The sequence below is a fragment of the Schistocerca nitens genome, chromosome 2, assembly GCF_023898315.1.
Source record: "Schistocerca nitens isolate TAMUIC-IGC-003100 chromosome 2, iqSchNite1.1, whole genome shotgun sequence".
Lineage (NCBI taxonomy): Eukaryota > Metazoa > Arthropoda > Insecta > Orthoptera > Acrididae > Schistocerca > Schistocerca nitens.
The window spans coordinates 965818246-965835727 of NC_064615.1; the positions used below are offsets into that span (position 1 = coordinate 965818246).

Genomic DNA, 17482 nt, shown 5'->3' on the forward strand with positions numbered 1-17482 from the left:
CATTTCCTTATCAAATTCCCACAGCATCACCCGATTTAATTCGACTACATTCCATTATGTTTGTGGCTGGAAACCCTGTTATTACGTTCAGTCCTCGTGACAACAGTGAAAGTAAGATGAGTTCGTCAGTCACATAGCGATTAACACTAACGAGGCTTCGCGGTTGCATCTCCGGATGTGCAATAGCGGCGCGTTTATTTTGTAATTTTCGGGATATAATTGACTTATTGTCATGCAAACCTCATTTTGTAATTTTTCATGTTACTGACTGCTTCAGATATAATACGGCGTGTCCATTTAAAAGAAATTTACGCTGATCAACCAGAAAATCATGACCACCGACCTACTATCGATACAAAGCCATCTAGGCGACAGCAGCGTCAACTGGCGGGGAGTGACTGCTAGTCAGAGGCACGAAAAGTGCATGTAGTATCAGTCAACGTGCTGTCCATGTATACACACATCAAAAAGTTTTGCATCACATCGGATCCGAGAGTTCCGGAACCTGTACAGAAAATTGGAATAGAGAACAACATAAACGCCATTTCCGCCCTTTTTACTGCTCTTGAAAACCACACATTGCCTGTTGTACCACCATACAGCGGGACCCTGAGAGGTGGTGGTTCAGACTACAGTCCACACTGGTACCTCTGATACCCAGTAGCACGTCCTCTTGCATTGATGCATGTCTGTATCCGTCGTGGCTCACTATCCACAAGTTCATCAAGGCACTAAAAATGGTTCAAATGGCTCTGAGCACTATGGGACTCAACTGCTGTGGTCATCAGTCCCCTAGAACTTAGAACTACTTAAACCTAACTAACCTAAGGACATCACACACATCCATGCCCGAGGCAGGACTCGAACCGGCGACCGTAGCAGTCGCACGGTTCCGGACTGCGCGCCTAGAACCGCGAGACCACCGCGGCCGGCATCAAGGCACTGTTGGTCCAGATTGTCCCACTCCTCAACGGCGATGCGGTGTAGATCCCTCGGTGGGTCACCCCTTTTCAGTCTATCCAAGGCATGTTCGATAGGGCTCATGTCTGGAGAACATACTGGGCACTCTAGTCGAGAGATGTCGTTATCCTGAAGGAGGTAATTCACAAGATGTGCACGATGGGGGCGCGAATAGTCGTCCATGAAGACTAATGCCTCGCCAATATGCTGCCGATGTGGTTGAACTATCGGTCGGAGGGTGGCATTCATGTATTGTACAGCCGTTACGGCGCCTTCCATTACCACCAGCGGCGTACGTCGGCCCCACATAATGCCACCCCACAACAACAGATAACCTCCACCTTGCTGCATTCTCTGGACAGTGTGTCTAAGGCGTCGTTCAGCCTGACCAGGTTGCCTCCAAACACGTCTCCGACGATTGTATGGTTGAAGGCATATGCGACATTCGTCGGTGAAGGGAACGTGATGCCAGTCCTGAGCGGTCCTTTCGGCATGATGTTGGGCCCATCTGTACCGCGCTGCATGGTGTCGTGATTGTAAAGATGGATCTCGCCATGGGCGTCGGGAGTGAAGTTGCGCGTCATGCAGCCTATTGCGCACAGTTTGAGTCGTAACACAACGTCCTGTGGCTGCACAGAAAACATTATTCAAAATGGTGGCGTTGCTGTCAGGGTTCCTCCGAGCCATAATCCGTAGGTAGCGGTCATCCACTGCAGTAGTAGCCCTCGGGCGGCCTGAGCGAGGCATTTCATCGACAGTTTCTGCTTCTCTGTACGTCCTCCATGTCCGAACAACATCGCTTTGGTTCACTCCGAGACGCTTGGACATTTCCCTTGTTGAGAGCCCTTCCTGACACAAAGAAACAATGCGGACGCTATCTAACCGTAGTATTGACCGTCTAGGCATGGTTGAGCTACAGACAACACGAGCCGTGTACCTCCGTCCTGGTGGAAAGACTGGAACTGATCGGCTGTCGGACCTCCTCCGTCTAGTACGCGCTGCACGGTTGTTTACATTTTTGGGTAGGTTTAGTGACACCTCTGAACAGTCAAAGGGACTGTGTCTATAATACAATGTCCACAGTTAACATCTTCAAGAGTTCTGTTAACCGAGGTGATGCAAAACTTTTTTTGATGTGTCTAGAATGAGGAAGGTGTACAGTATATCTAAGTTTGACAGAGGACAGATTGTGGAGGCCTGGAAGCTCGGCACGAGCATTTCGGAAACTTAACGACTTGAGTGTACGAGGAGTTCTGTGGTGAGCGTCTTCAACAAGTGGCGAAACCAATGTAAAATCACTGCCAGATGTCGTGGTTTTGGTGGCCACCCCTAATTATAGATGTCAGATGTCGTAGGGTGGGCAGACTGGTAAAACAGGACAGGTGGCGAGCTGTGACGAAACTAACATCAGACTTTAATGCCTGGCACACTACAAGTGTGTCTAAATACACAGTGCACTCAACACTCCTAACGACGGACCTCCTTATCTGACGGCCCATGCATGTGGGAATGTTAATACCACGACATCGACAAATATAACTCTTCAAATGGTTCAAATGGCTCTAATCACTATTGGACTTAACATCTGAGGTCATCAGTCCCCTAGAACTTAGAACTACTTAAACCTAACTAATCTAAGAACATCACACACATCCATGCTGGAGGCAGGATTCGAACCTGCGACCGTAGCAGCTGCGTGGTTCCAGACTGAAGTGCCTTTAACCGCTCGGCCGCAGCGGTCGACACAATTATAACTGAAATGAGCAAGTGGTCATAGGCACAGTACGTTGGCGCAGTGACAGAGCGTTGCATGGTCTGATGAATCGGGATACCTTCTTCATCATCCCGACGGGAGGGCGCGATTCCATCGTCTTCCAGAGTAACAGCTCCTTGACACGTGTACTGCGGGACGGAGACAAGTTCCTGGGACTCCATTATGTTCTGAGGAACATTTACGTGGCCATACATGGGTCCATCCGAACTCGTGCAAAGCACCATGACGGTTAAGGAGTATCGTACACTAGTTCCAAGTCACATACACTTCTTCGTGACGATCATATTTTCCTACGGCAGTAGCATTTTTCAGAAAGGTAACGGGCCATGTCACGAGGCCAGGACTGATGGATTGGTTTGAGGAACAAAGTGACGAGTTCCAATTGATATGCTGGCCCCACATTTCGGCAGCGCTGAACCCGATCGAACACATTTGGAATGAGACTGAGCATGCTGTGATTGCCTGGGAAAATCCCGTCGGAAGAATTCAGAACAGGGCTCTGCGATTACTGTCCAACTTCCCACTGACCTTTTTTTTTATTTTTTTTCATCAGTCTTTGATGCGTCCCGCCACGTATTCCTCCATCGTGCCAGTCTCTCAGAGCAGCTCTTGTAACCTAAGTCTTCAGTTATTTGCTGGATGTATTCTTTGTCTTCCTCTACTGCTTTCTCTAGTACCATCGAAGTTACTCCCAGATGTCTTAAAGACATCGTATCACTGTCCTTTCTTCTTTTCAGTGTTTTCAATATGTTCCTTTCCTCGCTGATTCTGAGGAAAGAGCTCCTTATTTCCCACCTTATCAGTCAATCAAATTCTGAACATTCTTATTTAGCATCACATCGCAAATTCTTCGATTCTCCCCTGTCCCGGTTTTCCAGAGTCTGTGTCCTCCAAACGTACATTCTCAAAAGTTCTTCCACGAGTTAGGAGCTATGTTTCGTATTAGTAGACTTCTCTTGGCCAGGAACGCCCTTTTTGCCACTGCGTCTGCTTCTGATGTCCTCCTTACTCTGTCTGCATCGGTTATTTTGATGCCTAGGGGGCAAAATTCCTTAACTTCGTCTATTCTTTGATCCCCAACTTTGATGTTAAGTTTTTCGTTGGTCTCAGTTCTGATACTTCTCATTACTTTCGTCTTTCTTCGATTTACTTTCAATCCACATTCTGTGCTCATTAGGCCGTTAATTCCGTTCAAAACATTCTGTAATTTTTCTTCACTTTGACTGAGGATATCACTGTCCTCAGCGAATCTTATCATTGACAATCTTTCACCTTGTATTTTAATTCCACTATTTCAACTATTTTTTATTTCCATCATTGCTTCTTTCTTGTCTAGACTGAAGAGTAGAAGCGAAGGATACATCCCAACTTACACCCTTTTTAATTCCTTCTTGGTTCTCAAACATTTTGTATACCACCCGCCTTTCGCAATAGTTTACACTTATTTTACACAGAATTTCGAAAATCTTACACCATTTTATACTGTCGAACGCCCTCTCTAGGTCGACAATCCTATGAGCGTATCTCGATTTTTATTCAGTCTTGCTTCCGTTATCAACTGCAACTTCAGAACTGCCTCTGGTGCATTTATCTTTCCTGAAGTCATACTGATCGTCATCTATCAGATTCTCAGTTTTCTTTTCCCTTCTTGCATATGTTATTTGTGTTAGCAATTTGAATTCTTGAGCTGTTAAGCTGATTATGCTTCAATTCTCGCACTTGTCGGGTATTGCTGTCTTCGAAATCGTGTGGACGATGTGTTTCCGAAAGTCTGATGATATATCGCTAGTGTCTTACGTTGTACGCACAACCTTGTATATACGTTATGTTGCCACTCCTCCTAGCAGTTTTAGAAATTGTGATGCGATGTTATCTATCCCGCCTAATCTGACCTTCAGTCGTTCAAAGTTCTTTTAAAGTCTGACTCAAATACTATCCCTTACTTGTCGACTCGTGTTTCTTCTTCTATCACATTTTGAGACATGTCATCCCGTCATGGAGGTCTGCAATATACTCTTTCCTCCTATCTGCTCTCCTCTTGGCATTTAATAATGGAATTTCCGTTCCACTCTTAATGTTTCTACTCTTGCTTCTGATTTCAGCGAAGACTGTTTTGACCTTTCTGTATACTGACTCAGTTCTTCCGACAATCATATCGTTTTCGATGTCTTCTCATTTCTTATGTAGCCATTTCGCCTTAGGTTGCCTGTTCTTCCTATTAATTTAAGTTATTAGTGAGTTGTATTTCTGTATTCCTGCGTTTTCCTAAAGGCTTTTGTACTTCCTTCGTTCCTCGATCAGCTGAAGTATTTCTACTTTTTAGCATTGTTTCTTCGCAGTTATCTTCCTTGTGCCTATGTTTTTCTTTAACTTCGGCGACTGACCTTTTCACAGGTGTACATTCCTCTTCAAAGAAATTCCTATTGAGCAATTCACTATCGTAGTATCTATAGCCTCAAAGAACTTCAAGTGTATCTCATCACTCATACTTCCGTATCCTACTTTTTGCGCGTTTATTCTTCCTAAGTAGTCTCTTGAACGTCATCCCTCTCTTCGTCATTACTAAATTGTGATCTAAAAATGGCTCAAATGGCTCTGAGCACTATGGGACTCAACTGCTGTGGTCATAAGTCCCCTAGAACTTAGAACTACTTAAACCTAACTAACCTAAGGACAGCACACAACACCCAGCCATCACGAGGCAGAGAAAATCCCTGACCCCGCCGGGAATCGAACCCGGGAACCCGGGCGTGGGAAGCGAGAACGCTACCGCACGACCACGAGATGCGGGCAATTGTGATCTAAGTTAATAACGCCTCATGGGTACGCCGTACAATTCATTATCTAATTTCGGAATCTCTGTCTGACAATGACGCAATCTAACTGGAATTTACTGTATCTTTCGCCCTTTACCAAGTGTACCTCCTCTTCTTGTGATTTCTTGAACACAGTATTCGCTATTAATAGATGAAATTTACTGCAGAACTTAATGCCTTTCCCCTCTCTCATTTCTAATAGCAAGCCCACATTCTCCCGTGACTCCTTATCCTAGTCGTTCCCCCCACAACCTCATTCCACTCCACCATTCAAAATGGTTCAAATGGCTCTGAGCACTATGGGACTCAACATCTTAGGTCATAAGTCCCCTAGAACTTAGAACTACTTAAACCCAACTAACCTAAGGACATCACACACACCCATGCCTGAGGCAGGATTCGAACCTGTGACCGTAGCAGTCCCGCGGTTCCGGACTGCAGCGCCAGAACCGCCACTCCACCATGACTATTACATTTTTATCTCTCTGTGCGTACTGAATTACCCTTTCAAGATCCTCATAAATTTTCCCTCTCTCTCCACGTTCTGCTTGCGACGTTGGTTTGGTGCTGATTCTGTTGAAAACAATGCTATCAATGAATTATTCATAGTAACTTACTCCCAGCCCTACGCTCCTATTCATAAAGAATCCTATTCCCATTACATCATTAGCCGCGCGGGATTAGCCGAGCGGTCTCAGGCGCTGCAGTCATGGACTGTGCGGCTGGTCCCGGCGGAGGTTCGAGTCCTCCCTCGGGCATGGGTGTGTGTGTTTGTCCTTAAGATACTTTAGGTTAAATAGTATGTAAGCTTAGGGACTGATAACCTTAGCAGTTAAGTCCCATAAGATTTCACACACATTTGAACATTCCTTAATTCATTTTCTGCTGCTGTTAATATTACCGTGTTCTTGTCTGACCAAACATCCTTTCCTTCCTTCCATTTTACTTACCGACCTCCCCTATATCTAGTCTGAGCCTTAGCGTTTCCCTTTTTAGATTTTCTAGCTCCAAGTTCAAAATTCTAACGTTCCACGCCCCGACTCGTAGAACGTCACCCTTTCATTGGTTATTCAATCTTTTTCCAATGGTCACCTCCCCCATTGAAAGTCCCTTCCCGGAGATCAGAAGGGGGGACCAGTCTGAAATCTTTTGCCAATGGAGTGATCATCGAGACACTTTTTCAATTACAACACACATGTCCTATGGATGCACGTTACGTGTCTTTAACGCAGTGGTTTCCAATGCCTCATACACCCTCATGCCGTTGATCATTGCTGATTCTTCCATCATCTAGAGCAGCTTCCATGCGTCCCATACGACCTCTCCTTTGCAGCAGTTGCCTGGGGCTCTGGTACTGGCTCTCCACCTTCCTAGGGATTGTCTACCGTGATAACTGCATTTACTGGCTCATGTATCATGACTGGAAAGCGACGTCAAGAAACTGCAAGGATGCTCTACGAATGTGCAATTAGCTCTACGAATATAAACGTCAAAAACCTGGATAACAAACGTGCAAATTGGCTCACTCTACGACGGCTACGCAATCTTCGGACTGACATGGTGCGATATTTTTTTAAAAAAAGTCGGTATAAAAGAAAAGTAATAAAACTTCTACTTAGGTAGCAGTGCTAAACTACACTAAAAATATGAAACTTCCTGGCAGATTAAAACTGTGTGCCCGACCGAGACTCGAACTCGGGACCTTTGCCTTTCGCGGGCAAGTGCTCTACCAACTGAGCTACCGAAGCACGACTCACGCCCGGTACTCACAGCTTTACTTCTGCCAGTACCTCGTCTCCTACCTTCCAAACTTTACAGAAGCTCTCCTGCGAACCATGCAGAACTAGCACTCCTGAAAGAAAGGATATTGCGGAGACATGGCTTAGCCACAGCCTGGGGGATGTTTCCAGAATGAGATTTTCACTCTGCAGCGGAGTGTGCGCTGATATGAAACTTCCTGGCAGATTAAAACTGTGTGCCCGACCGGGACTCGAACTCGGGACCTTTGCCAGCGAAAGACATCCCCCAGGCTGTGGCTAAGCCATGTCTCCGCAATATCCTTTCTTTCAGGAGTGCTAGTTCTGCATGGTTCGCAGGAGAGCTTCTGTAAAGTTTGGAAGGTAGGAGACGAGGTACTGGCAGAAGTAAAGCTGTGAGTACCGGGCGTGAGTCGTGCTTCGGTAGCTCAGTTGGTAGAGCACTTGCCCGCGAAAGGCAAAGGTCCCGAGTTCGAGTCTCGGTCGGGCACACAGTTTTAATCTGCCAGGAAGTTTCATATCAGCGCACACTCCGCTGCAGAGTGAAAATCTCATTCTGGAAACATCCCCCAGGCTGTGGCTAAGCCATGTCTCCGCAATATCCTTTCTTTCAGGAGTGCTAGTTCTGCATGGTTCGCAGGAGAGCTTCTGTAAAGTTTGGAAGGTAGGAGACGAGGTACTGGCAGAAGTAAAGCTGTGAGTACCGGGCGTGAGTCGTGCTTCGGTAGCTCAGTTGGTAGAGCACTTGCCCGCGAAAGGCAAAGGTCCCGAGTTCGAATCTCGGTCGGGCACACAGTTTTAATCTGCCAGGAAGTTTCATATCAGCGCACACTCCGCTGCAGAGTGAATATCTCATTCTACACTAAAAATATGGCTCAAATGGCTCTGAGCACTATGGGACTTAACATCTGAGATCATCAGTCCCCTAGAACTTAGAACTGCTTAAACCTAACTAACCTAAGGACATCACACACATCCATGACCGAGGCAGGATTCGAACCTGCGAGCGTAGCGGTCGCGCGGTTCCAGACTGAAGCGCCTAGAACCGCTCAGCCACACCGGCCGGCCTAAACTCCACTAAACTAGCCATAAGTAATCGCAGTCAGTCATAAAGAACAGACGTAAAACCGTGGAAGAAAATTGAAAATAAAACACAAAGTGTTAAAACTTCATCTTAAAGTAAAAGTTAAGGATCTCCTGTATTGAAGCTCCGGCTGTCAAATAACCGTGAAAGACTAGGAGATGCCGAGTATTGTTGTGAAACAGAGTTATCAGTCACTGACGGAGTTTGGAAATGGCCCCTTTGTGGGCCCCCATTCGGGTAGGTGGTCGAATCATGCAGTACTCAGATTTTTGAATCATTCAGATCTTACAGAGCCCAGTGTTGTACTGCGTGGGAACGTGAGGACAGACGTACTAGGCAAGAAGATTCCGGTCTACCCCATTTTACGACAACAAGGGAGACTCACCGAAATACCCATCAAGCACATGGTAGGCCCCTCACATATGGATCTGCCATCCGACAACAAGTAACTGACTGTCTGCAACGTTTTCTGTCATCCCACACCATCGGTTGGAGACTAGCAGCGTTCGTTAAAACCACAAAATAAACGACTACGTTTGGAGTGGTGCTGTGTCCAGGAAGCATGGATTGCTGGTGCATGGTGTAACATTGTGTCTAGTGGCTGCGCTACCCCGGATGACCATCGTAGGCGAGTAAGGCGCCAACTTGAGCAGTGGTTACATTCTTCCAACGTTTTGAAGAGCCACGGCAATGTTACTTTTGGCATCAATGTGTAGGGAGCCATCGAGTATGACTTCAGGTCATCTATGGTACTGACTGAGGTAATTGCAACAGTACGTCACGGACATACTACGTCCTCAAGTGCTACCTCTCATGCTCCAGTATCGTGGTGCCATTTTTCAACAAGACAATGCTCGTTGACACTTGGCATGTGTCTCTATTAAGAAGTTGAAGTACTTCCGTGGCCAGGCAGATTCCCTGATTCCTACACTACAGAATATAGTACTGTCATTTTAATGTATTTGTTTAAAGAAAATGTATTTTAAAAATACTATCGATACTATTACAGCAGGAGACTTCTAATTAAACACTATTAAACACTGAATAATAAAGCCTAATGTGAAAAAATTTTAATAAAATTTTGACAATTGAGTACACACTGCTTATTTAATATGCAGTATAAAACAAAAACGTAATATCTGTTATTTGGATCAATAGTTTCGCTTTAATCACTTCCTTTGTTTCAAAATAATGGATATGATGACGAATCTCTATTACTATGTGTTCCATAGACTTTTGATACTTGCTTGTAGCTCAAAGAAATTCTTTTATTAGATACAACACATGCTGAGTGGAACAATTACTTATATGTGATCACATGCATTGCCTAATTCAAATATGAATTTGAATGAAGCAACACATTGATGGTCTGCTGAAACGTCTGAGTTCAGCTACGTATGCTATTAGGGTTATTGCAAATTTTGGTGATAAGAATCTCAGTAAATTAGCTTACTATGTCTACTTTCATTCACTGCTTTCGTATGGCATCATATTCTGGGGTAATTCAACGTTGAGTAGAAAAATATTCATTGCTCAAAAACGTGTAATCAGAATAATTGCTGGCGCCACCCACGGTCATTCTGCAGACATCTATTTAAGGATCTAGTGCTCCTCACACTAACCTCACAGTATATATATATTCACTTATGAAATTTGTTGTTAATAATCCAACCCAGTTCAAAAGTAATAGCAGTATGCATAGCTATAACACCAGGAGAAAGGATGATCTTCACTATGCAGGGTTAAATCTGACTTTGGCACAGAAAGGGGTAAATTATGCTGCCACAAAAGTCTTTGGTCACCTACCAAACAGCACCAAAAGTCTGACAGATAGCAAACTAACATTTAAAAATAAATTAAAAGAATTTCTAGATGACAACTCCTTCTACTCATTGGCTGAATTTTTAGATATAAATGAAGGGGAAAAAAAAGATAGCAACAGCAACTTAAACATTAGTGTCATGCAATATTTTGTGTAATGTAATACCTTGTACAGACATCTTTTATTAACCTGATACTTTCCACATCATTACGAAGTGTCGTATTCATGATCTATGGAACAAGTATTAATCTAATCTGAACTAGTATCGAGAGGTTTTATAAACATTCGTATCGACTACTCCAGTAACGAAAATTTCTCTATCCCCGCCCACACACAGTTCAACTTGACGAGGTTAAAATTACATCTCAAAGTATTTCTGCTTGTATTCCGCATAAGCAAGTCATCTTGGTACCCATCAAGGGTCAAACAACTAAACTGGTGTACGTAGTCGTCGGAGGTATTGAACAAATTTGAATCTTGATGACACCTTTCTCAGCCAAGATTGTCGGTTAAAATGATATGGTCGTAACTTATGTAAAAACGCATAACTTAACTTACTTGGAGTCGTGGAGGACGGTCCGTATGTTCCTCAGCAAGTCGTCCTTGGTGATGTCTCTGTACTCTAGCCGGACGCCAGCCCCACTCTGTTGTATCTTAGCGGCGTTGTGCGCCTGGTCGCAGAAGAACGGGATGACCAGCAGCGGCACGTCGTGGTACGTGGCTTCATTCAGACTCTGCAGGCCACCTTGCGTGATGAAGAGTCGCACGTTTGGATGAGCTGTAACACACACAAACAACTAAAATGTTGCAGAAGTCTTCAAAATAGTTCTGTTGACGTTTCCTTGTCGGATAACGCGATTCCCACCCTCATAGGACGACTTGTTAACTCTACGTATGCTCGCTGTAATAACATTAGTCCCCCGCTTAAGAGAGCACACTAATCGATACGACCCTCCACTAATGACGTAAGTCGTGGCAGTGAAGCGATATGTACATGCATGCTTCAGCTGGTTGTATGTAATGAGCGTAATAACACCGATCGGCGTGGAAACTTGAGACAATGGCAGAAGGGAGCTGTCGTGTTTTGACGTGTCCATGACCACACCGTGACTGATGTTGTCCAGTACTCCCATCTTCATCAGATCACAGATATCAGAAGAATTTAAAACTGAGGGCGTGTCTATAAGTACAACAATAAAAAAGATATGTCCGGGAGAGCTGGACCCTTGGATTAGACTGACCAGTGGTGTGTTTCACAAATGCGCCGCTGGAGCGCAGCTGCCGCTACTTGTAAGTAGAGAGCCTGTATACAGAGAGAGTGGCCATAGGTGAAGTTGCCCGTGATTGGTTGATTAGCTTTGGCAGAAAAATGGTGCCAAACGTCTCTCGCGCTTCCTATGTTCTCCGTGCTTTTGAGTTGAATTGAAGTTCAGAGGACTCTTGGAAACGATTAAAAGACATTTGAATTATTAAGAGACTTGTTATGCGTTGTGCATGCATGTTCGATTTAGCTGTATATCGTTTTTAGTACGTAATTAGCGTTTGCGATCTTAAATACGAGTTCAATCAATGAAGCGTTTTGTGATGAAGTCGGTAGGCCTACATGTTTGAAGTAAACACGTTAGTAATTGTACAGTATTGTTTTTGACATCTGTAATTCGTTCTGCAGACGTTCGTAAACGATGCCAGGTTGTGCTGCATTTGGTTGTTCCAATAGAGGCGAAGGTGGATTTCGCATGTTAGCATTTCCACGCAATGAAGAAAGACGAAAGCAGTGGGCAGTCGCAGTCAACAGGGCTGACATAAATCAAACAGGAGCCTTGTGGAAACCAACCAAGTACTCTTATCTATGCGAAGTAAGTCGTTTTTGCTTTTTACTACATATAAAACAACTTGCAATATACATAGTTAAATTTGAAAACAGACCTGTGAATTGGCTCTGTGAAAATTATTATAACACATTATTCTTATAAACAAAGGCATTTAACGAATGACTACTCCACTACTGGCCATTCAAAAGTCCCGCCCTCAGTTTGGCAGGAAAATGGCCACCGTATCGTCCAGTTGGCCACTCTCTCCCTATACAGGCTCTCTACTTGTAAGGAAGCTCTTTCGTCAAGAAACGTAGTGTAGAAGTGTTGCAGTCATTTTCGTGTTAGTTGTGCAGAAAAATCAGCTTCTCTGTTCTGGTAAACCGAAAAGTTTTATCGTGTAGTTACATAATTGTAATATTAAGGCTTAGTTTGTATAATACTGATGCAGTTTTTTTCCCTGTGAGGCTGACAAATGTGTAGGTATGAAACTAACCTAAGATGGCCACAGAGTTGGCTGCCTACGGACAAAAATCGGGGTGGTTCTTCTTCCCCAGACAGTTGGGAGCGATGGACCAATGTTATTTGGGAGATATGGACCACTTGTTTTCATGCGAGTGAAGTTGTGCACAATTAAATTTAGCTCAAGGTATGCACAGTAAACCCACTGAAGATGGCCACATTCCCAGACTATACTTATTTGTCGGAAGATATGTCTGTGCTAACAAATGCAAGACAGAATGTTGCACACAGGTCAGCCAACTACTTCAAAGCTCATCAAAAGAGCTACTGATCCCAAACACATCAAAATAGCAGAGTTATCTACACAAGTTAAATTCCTTCACTGACACAGTTTCGGACTCCACTTCTACTAAACCTAAAACTTCAAAGATTACCACCTAAAAACTGACTTCTCCTAAGCCAGCACAGACAAAAATTTTGGAAGAAATATCACCTGTTCCTTCCACTGATAAAACCATTAAATTTAAGAGGGAGGCAGCAACTGTATCCAAAGGGCTAAATTCTGTTGAAGATATTGAAACTGTAAAGGAAAAGAGGGATAATAAAAGAAAGCAAACAGAAAAAAGGCAACAAATGATTACCAAATGGTGATAGCAGTGAAGAGAAAAACAGACTTAAGATGCTCGATACGATACTGCAAGTAGCTCACCTGCGCAGACATTGTAGAAGATCATGAAAATAACTTTCATGAATCAGATGAGGATGAATGTGTTTGATGTGGGGAACTCTACTAAGAAACTGATAAAAACTGCGACTGGATTCAGTATGCTCCTAGTTCAGGTCAACATTTTGTAATAAGTGTAGCTGCTGTGGTGAGAGGAAGACAGGCTAATGCTTGAACAGAACCAACAACTCATTACAGAAGCCAATGTTAATAAAACATATTCAAAACAAGAATTTGAAAGTTCTATTGACTCCCTTCTTCATGTAAAGCATTTTTTACTTGCTCTTCTCTCCAAGACCACTGATCGATCTCACCCATACACTTATGGGTGAGATGGACCACGCATATATGTTTTCATTTTATCATATCTCTCTTTCTAAGGGGCAGTGCCTCAGTGGTATACTTAAGTTTGTATGGCACCTTACACGAACACACCGCCAGAGGTCAAAAAAGTTGAATAACATACAAATTTGATGCTGAAGAAGAACTGTGGTTCACCTCTCCGGGGCTCGCACTAAGAAATTGCAGAGGACAAAGTGTAAGTACTGTCCTAGGATGGCTTAGCTTCAATGTCAAACAAAAATAATATGAACCTACGCATCAGCCCAATACTAGAGACATTTAGCAGTACTCACTTTCTCGCAGCTGCCGAATTTCGTGACGATCACACTCAAGTTCTTCCGTTTTACATGTGATGTTATATTCTGGTAATATCCGATAAAGTTCTTTCAGTGTCTGACGCTAGTTACTTTTAACAACAACAACTTCCCAATATTCAGTACAAGACGTCGATGGCAGCTTCGTTCAACGCTCTGCGGTTCAGCAATAAAATCACTGAACAGTGGTAGAAACCATCAGTTTTCAGCTGTGACTTTATTTCATTTATAGCAGTCCCCGATGGCTGCGCATGTAATGACTAGAAAACGTTGTCAAATTTAATGAAGGAAGCGTTTGTATGGCAGAGTCCTGTTAGCGACAACAGAAACTCTCAAGCAGACAGGGAAAAGTGAAGCTGTAGTATAAAGCATGTTTGGATGACGGCGATAGTAGCTGCTCACGTTTCCAGATGTGCATAAGTAATACACACAGTTCAATTGCAGCAAACAACTCATAGGTAATGTGTGTATCATAACTAAAAGCGGAAACTGACCGTGTTGCAAGCATACAACAGATGCAAGAAAAGTCCAGTAAATTTCGTCAGGATACACTACTTGAAGAAAGTCATCTCTTTGAAGTAATAAAAAAAAATATTCCGAAGTGATTTTCTTGCACGAATGTACGCTCTTTTCTTAAGGAAATGTTTTATGTCATCTTTGAAAAATGTGATAAAACGCGAATGAACTGCGAATTCACATCAACGGTATCAGAGAAATCAGCCTATAGTTGAAACGAATTTAAGGAATAATTTCAAATTTTTCGTAACAAAAGGTAACGGATGAGCGAAGCACCTCTAGACAAACTGTACTCTTTCCTCACGTCTCCATCGAAGTAAGCCGGCGTATTTTATGTAAGTCTCTCTGTGATAGAATTTGTTTTGATTTATAATTAAATACGTTGAAATGAGAGTATATTTATGTTTCATTTAAAAGACAATGTGCTCCCCGCAATTATTAAGCGGTACATGATTTATAATTTTTGTAATAGTTTTATTTTAAAAACCAGCTGGATCCGTGAGCTCAGCAGATGATGGTAAAGTGACACAATGTGTGAAATGCAATTTGTATTCGGCCATTCATTTCATTCCGTTGTAAGCAAAACTCATCCATGAGAGTATTTGCAGATCATTTAACAGTGACTTGCGATCGCTTTGCACGAGCTCAAATTACGAGGGAGCATCGGGAAGCAACGCATAATAATTTTCCTCCCCTGGTATTGCAGTTGAAATGCTGGAATGCCGTTTTTTCTGTTTTCCGTCATTCCTTAGTTGCTTCAAAATTCATGCAGGGTTGTTCCGTCTGTGCAACTAGCTGAAGGCAGTTTGTCTATTGCTATACGCATTTTGCTTATTTAATTTTTGGAGCATCTTCAATGACTGAAATTTCAAGAGGATGTAGTGTGAAATTTGCACTACAGAGGTGCTTTATTTATTTATTTAGATCTAGTGTGACAAGCCTGAGCTACGAAACACAAATGACACGCATGATATTGCCGTCAACTTGTGAAAAGCAGCGAAGTGTAGCTCGATATTTGTGTGCCAGAGTGAATATACCGAGTGAAATTCACAAGGACATGCGTGTCGTGTATGGGAACCGCTGTATGGATCGTAGCAATGTCTCCAGAGAGCTTATGAACCATACAGATTCGCCACGCTCCGGCTGGCCAATAAAAGCTGCAACCACGGAGTAGTTTTGAACGACCGGTGTGTGCAGCTGCGAACCTTATCGTTTCCTATGGTGTAGTGTACACTATAGTTCACGGCATGTAAATTTAGTGCTCGCCCACATTTTTCTGTTCTTTCTCGTGAGAAAATCGCCAAATTTGGGTTCGAAGTGCTCCAGCATCCACCAGACTGTACGGATCTTGCACCGTTGGGCTTTCATGTGTTTGGTCCCATGAAGAAATTCCTGGTCGACCAACGCTTTGCGACGAATGCGAATTGAAATCAACAGTCCGCAGATGGCTATATCTCAATCGAACGGACTTCTACGAAGAGGCATTCTGAAACTCGTGCAACGACGGGACCAATGTGTTGACAAAGTAGGTGACTATGTAGGAAAGTAGGTAAGAGAAGTAAGTTCATTTGTGATTTTTTTGTTACCTATTAAACTTCCCCCATGAACCATGGACCTTGACGTTGGTGGGGAGGCTTGCGTGCCTCAGCGATACAGATGGCCGTACCGTAGGTGCAACCACAACGGAGGGGTATCTGTTGAGAGGCCAGACAAACATGTGGTTCCTGAAGAGGGGCAGCAGCCTTTTCAGTAGTTGCAGGAGCAACAGTCTGGGTGATTGACTGATCTGGCTGGCCTTGTAACATTAACCAAAACGGCCTTGCTGTGCTGGTATTGCGAACGGCTGAAAGCAAGAGGAAACTACAGCCGTAATTTTTCCCGAGGACATGCAGCTTTACTGTATGATTAAATGATGATGGCGTCCTCTTGGGTAAAATATTTCGGAGGTAAAATAGTCCCCCATTCGGATCTCCTGGCGGGGACTACTCAAGAGGACGTTGTTATCAGGAGAAAGAAAACTGGCATTCTACGGATCGGAGCGTGGTATGTCAGATCCCTTAATCGGGCAGGTAGGTTAGAAAATTTAAAAAGGGAAATGGATAGGTTAAAGTTAGATATAGTGGGAATTAGTGAAGTTCGGTGGCAGGAGGAACAAGACTTTTGGTCAGGTGATTACAGGGTTATAAATACAAAATCAAATAGGGGTAATGCAGGAGTAGGTTTAATAACGAATAAAAAAATAGGAGTGCGGGTTAGCTACTACAAACAGCATAGTGAACGCATTATTCTGGCCAAGATAGACACAAAGCCCATGCCTACTACAGTAGTACAAGTTTATATGCCAACTAGCTCTGCAGATGATGAAGAAATTGATGAAATGTATGATGAAATAAAAGAAATTATTCAGGTAGTGAAGGGAGACGAAAATTTAATAGTCATGGGTGACTGGAATTCGTCAGTAGGAAATGGGAGAGAAGGAAACATAGTAGGCGAATATGGATTGGGGGGAAGAAATGAAAGAGGAAGCCGCCTTGTAGAATTTTGCACAGAGCATAACTTATAACACTTGGTTCAAGAATCATAAAAGAAGGTTGTATACCTGGAAGAATCCTGGAGATACTAAAAGGTATCAGATAGATTATATAATGGTAAGACAGAGATTTAGGAACCAGGTTTTAAATTGTAAGACATTTCCAGGGGCAGATGTGGATTCTGACCACAATCTATTGGTTATGAACTGCAGATTGAAACTGAAGAAACTGCAAAAAGCTGGGAATTTAAGGAGATGGGACCTGGATAGACTGAAAGAACCAGAGGTTGTAGAGAGTTTCAGGGACAGCATAATGGAACAATTGACAGGAATGGGGGAAAGAAATACAGTAGAAGAAGAATGGGTGGCTCTGAGGGATGAAGTAGTGAAGGCAGCAGAGGATCAAGTAGGTAAAAAGACGAGGGCTAATAGAAATCCTTGGGTAACAGAAGAAATATTGAATTTAATTGATGAAAGGAGGAAATATAAAAATGCAGTAAATGAAGCAGGCAAAAAGGAATACAAACGTCTCAAAAATGATATCGACAGGAAGTGCAAAATGGCTAAGCA

At 43.3% G+C, this 17482-nt stretch overlaps 1 protein-coding gene across 3 annotated transcripts in view; it reads right to left on the bottom strand.

Moving 5' to 3' along the window:
- LOC126237289 (UDP-glucosyltransferase 2-like) overlaps nt 1–17482 on the bottom strand; it is a 110988-nt gene that overhangs the window by 8918 nt on the left and 84588 nt on the right. For all 3 annotated transcript variants that reach the window (XM_049947237.1, XM_049947236.1, XM_049947235.1), the window contains exon 7: nt 10772–10991. In XM_049947237.1, coding sequence (XP_049803194.1) covers nt 10772–10991 — 220 coding nt within the window. The remainder of the gene's footprint in view (nt 1–10771; nt 10992–17482) is intronic.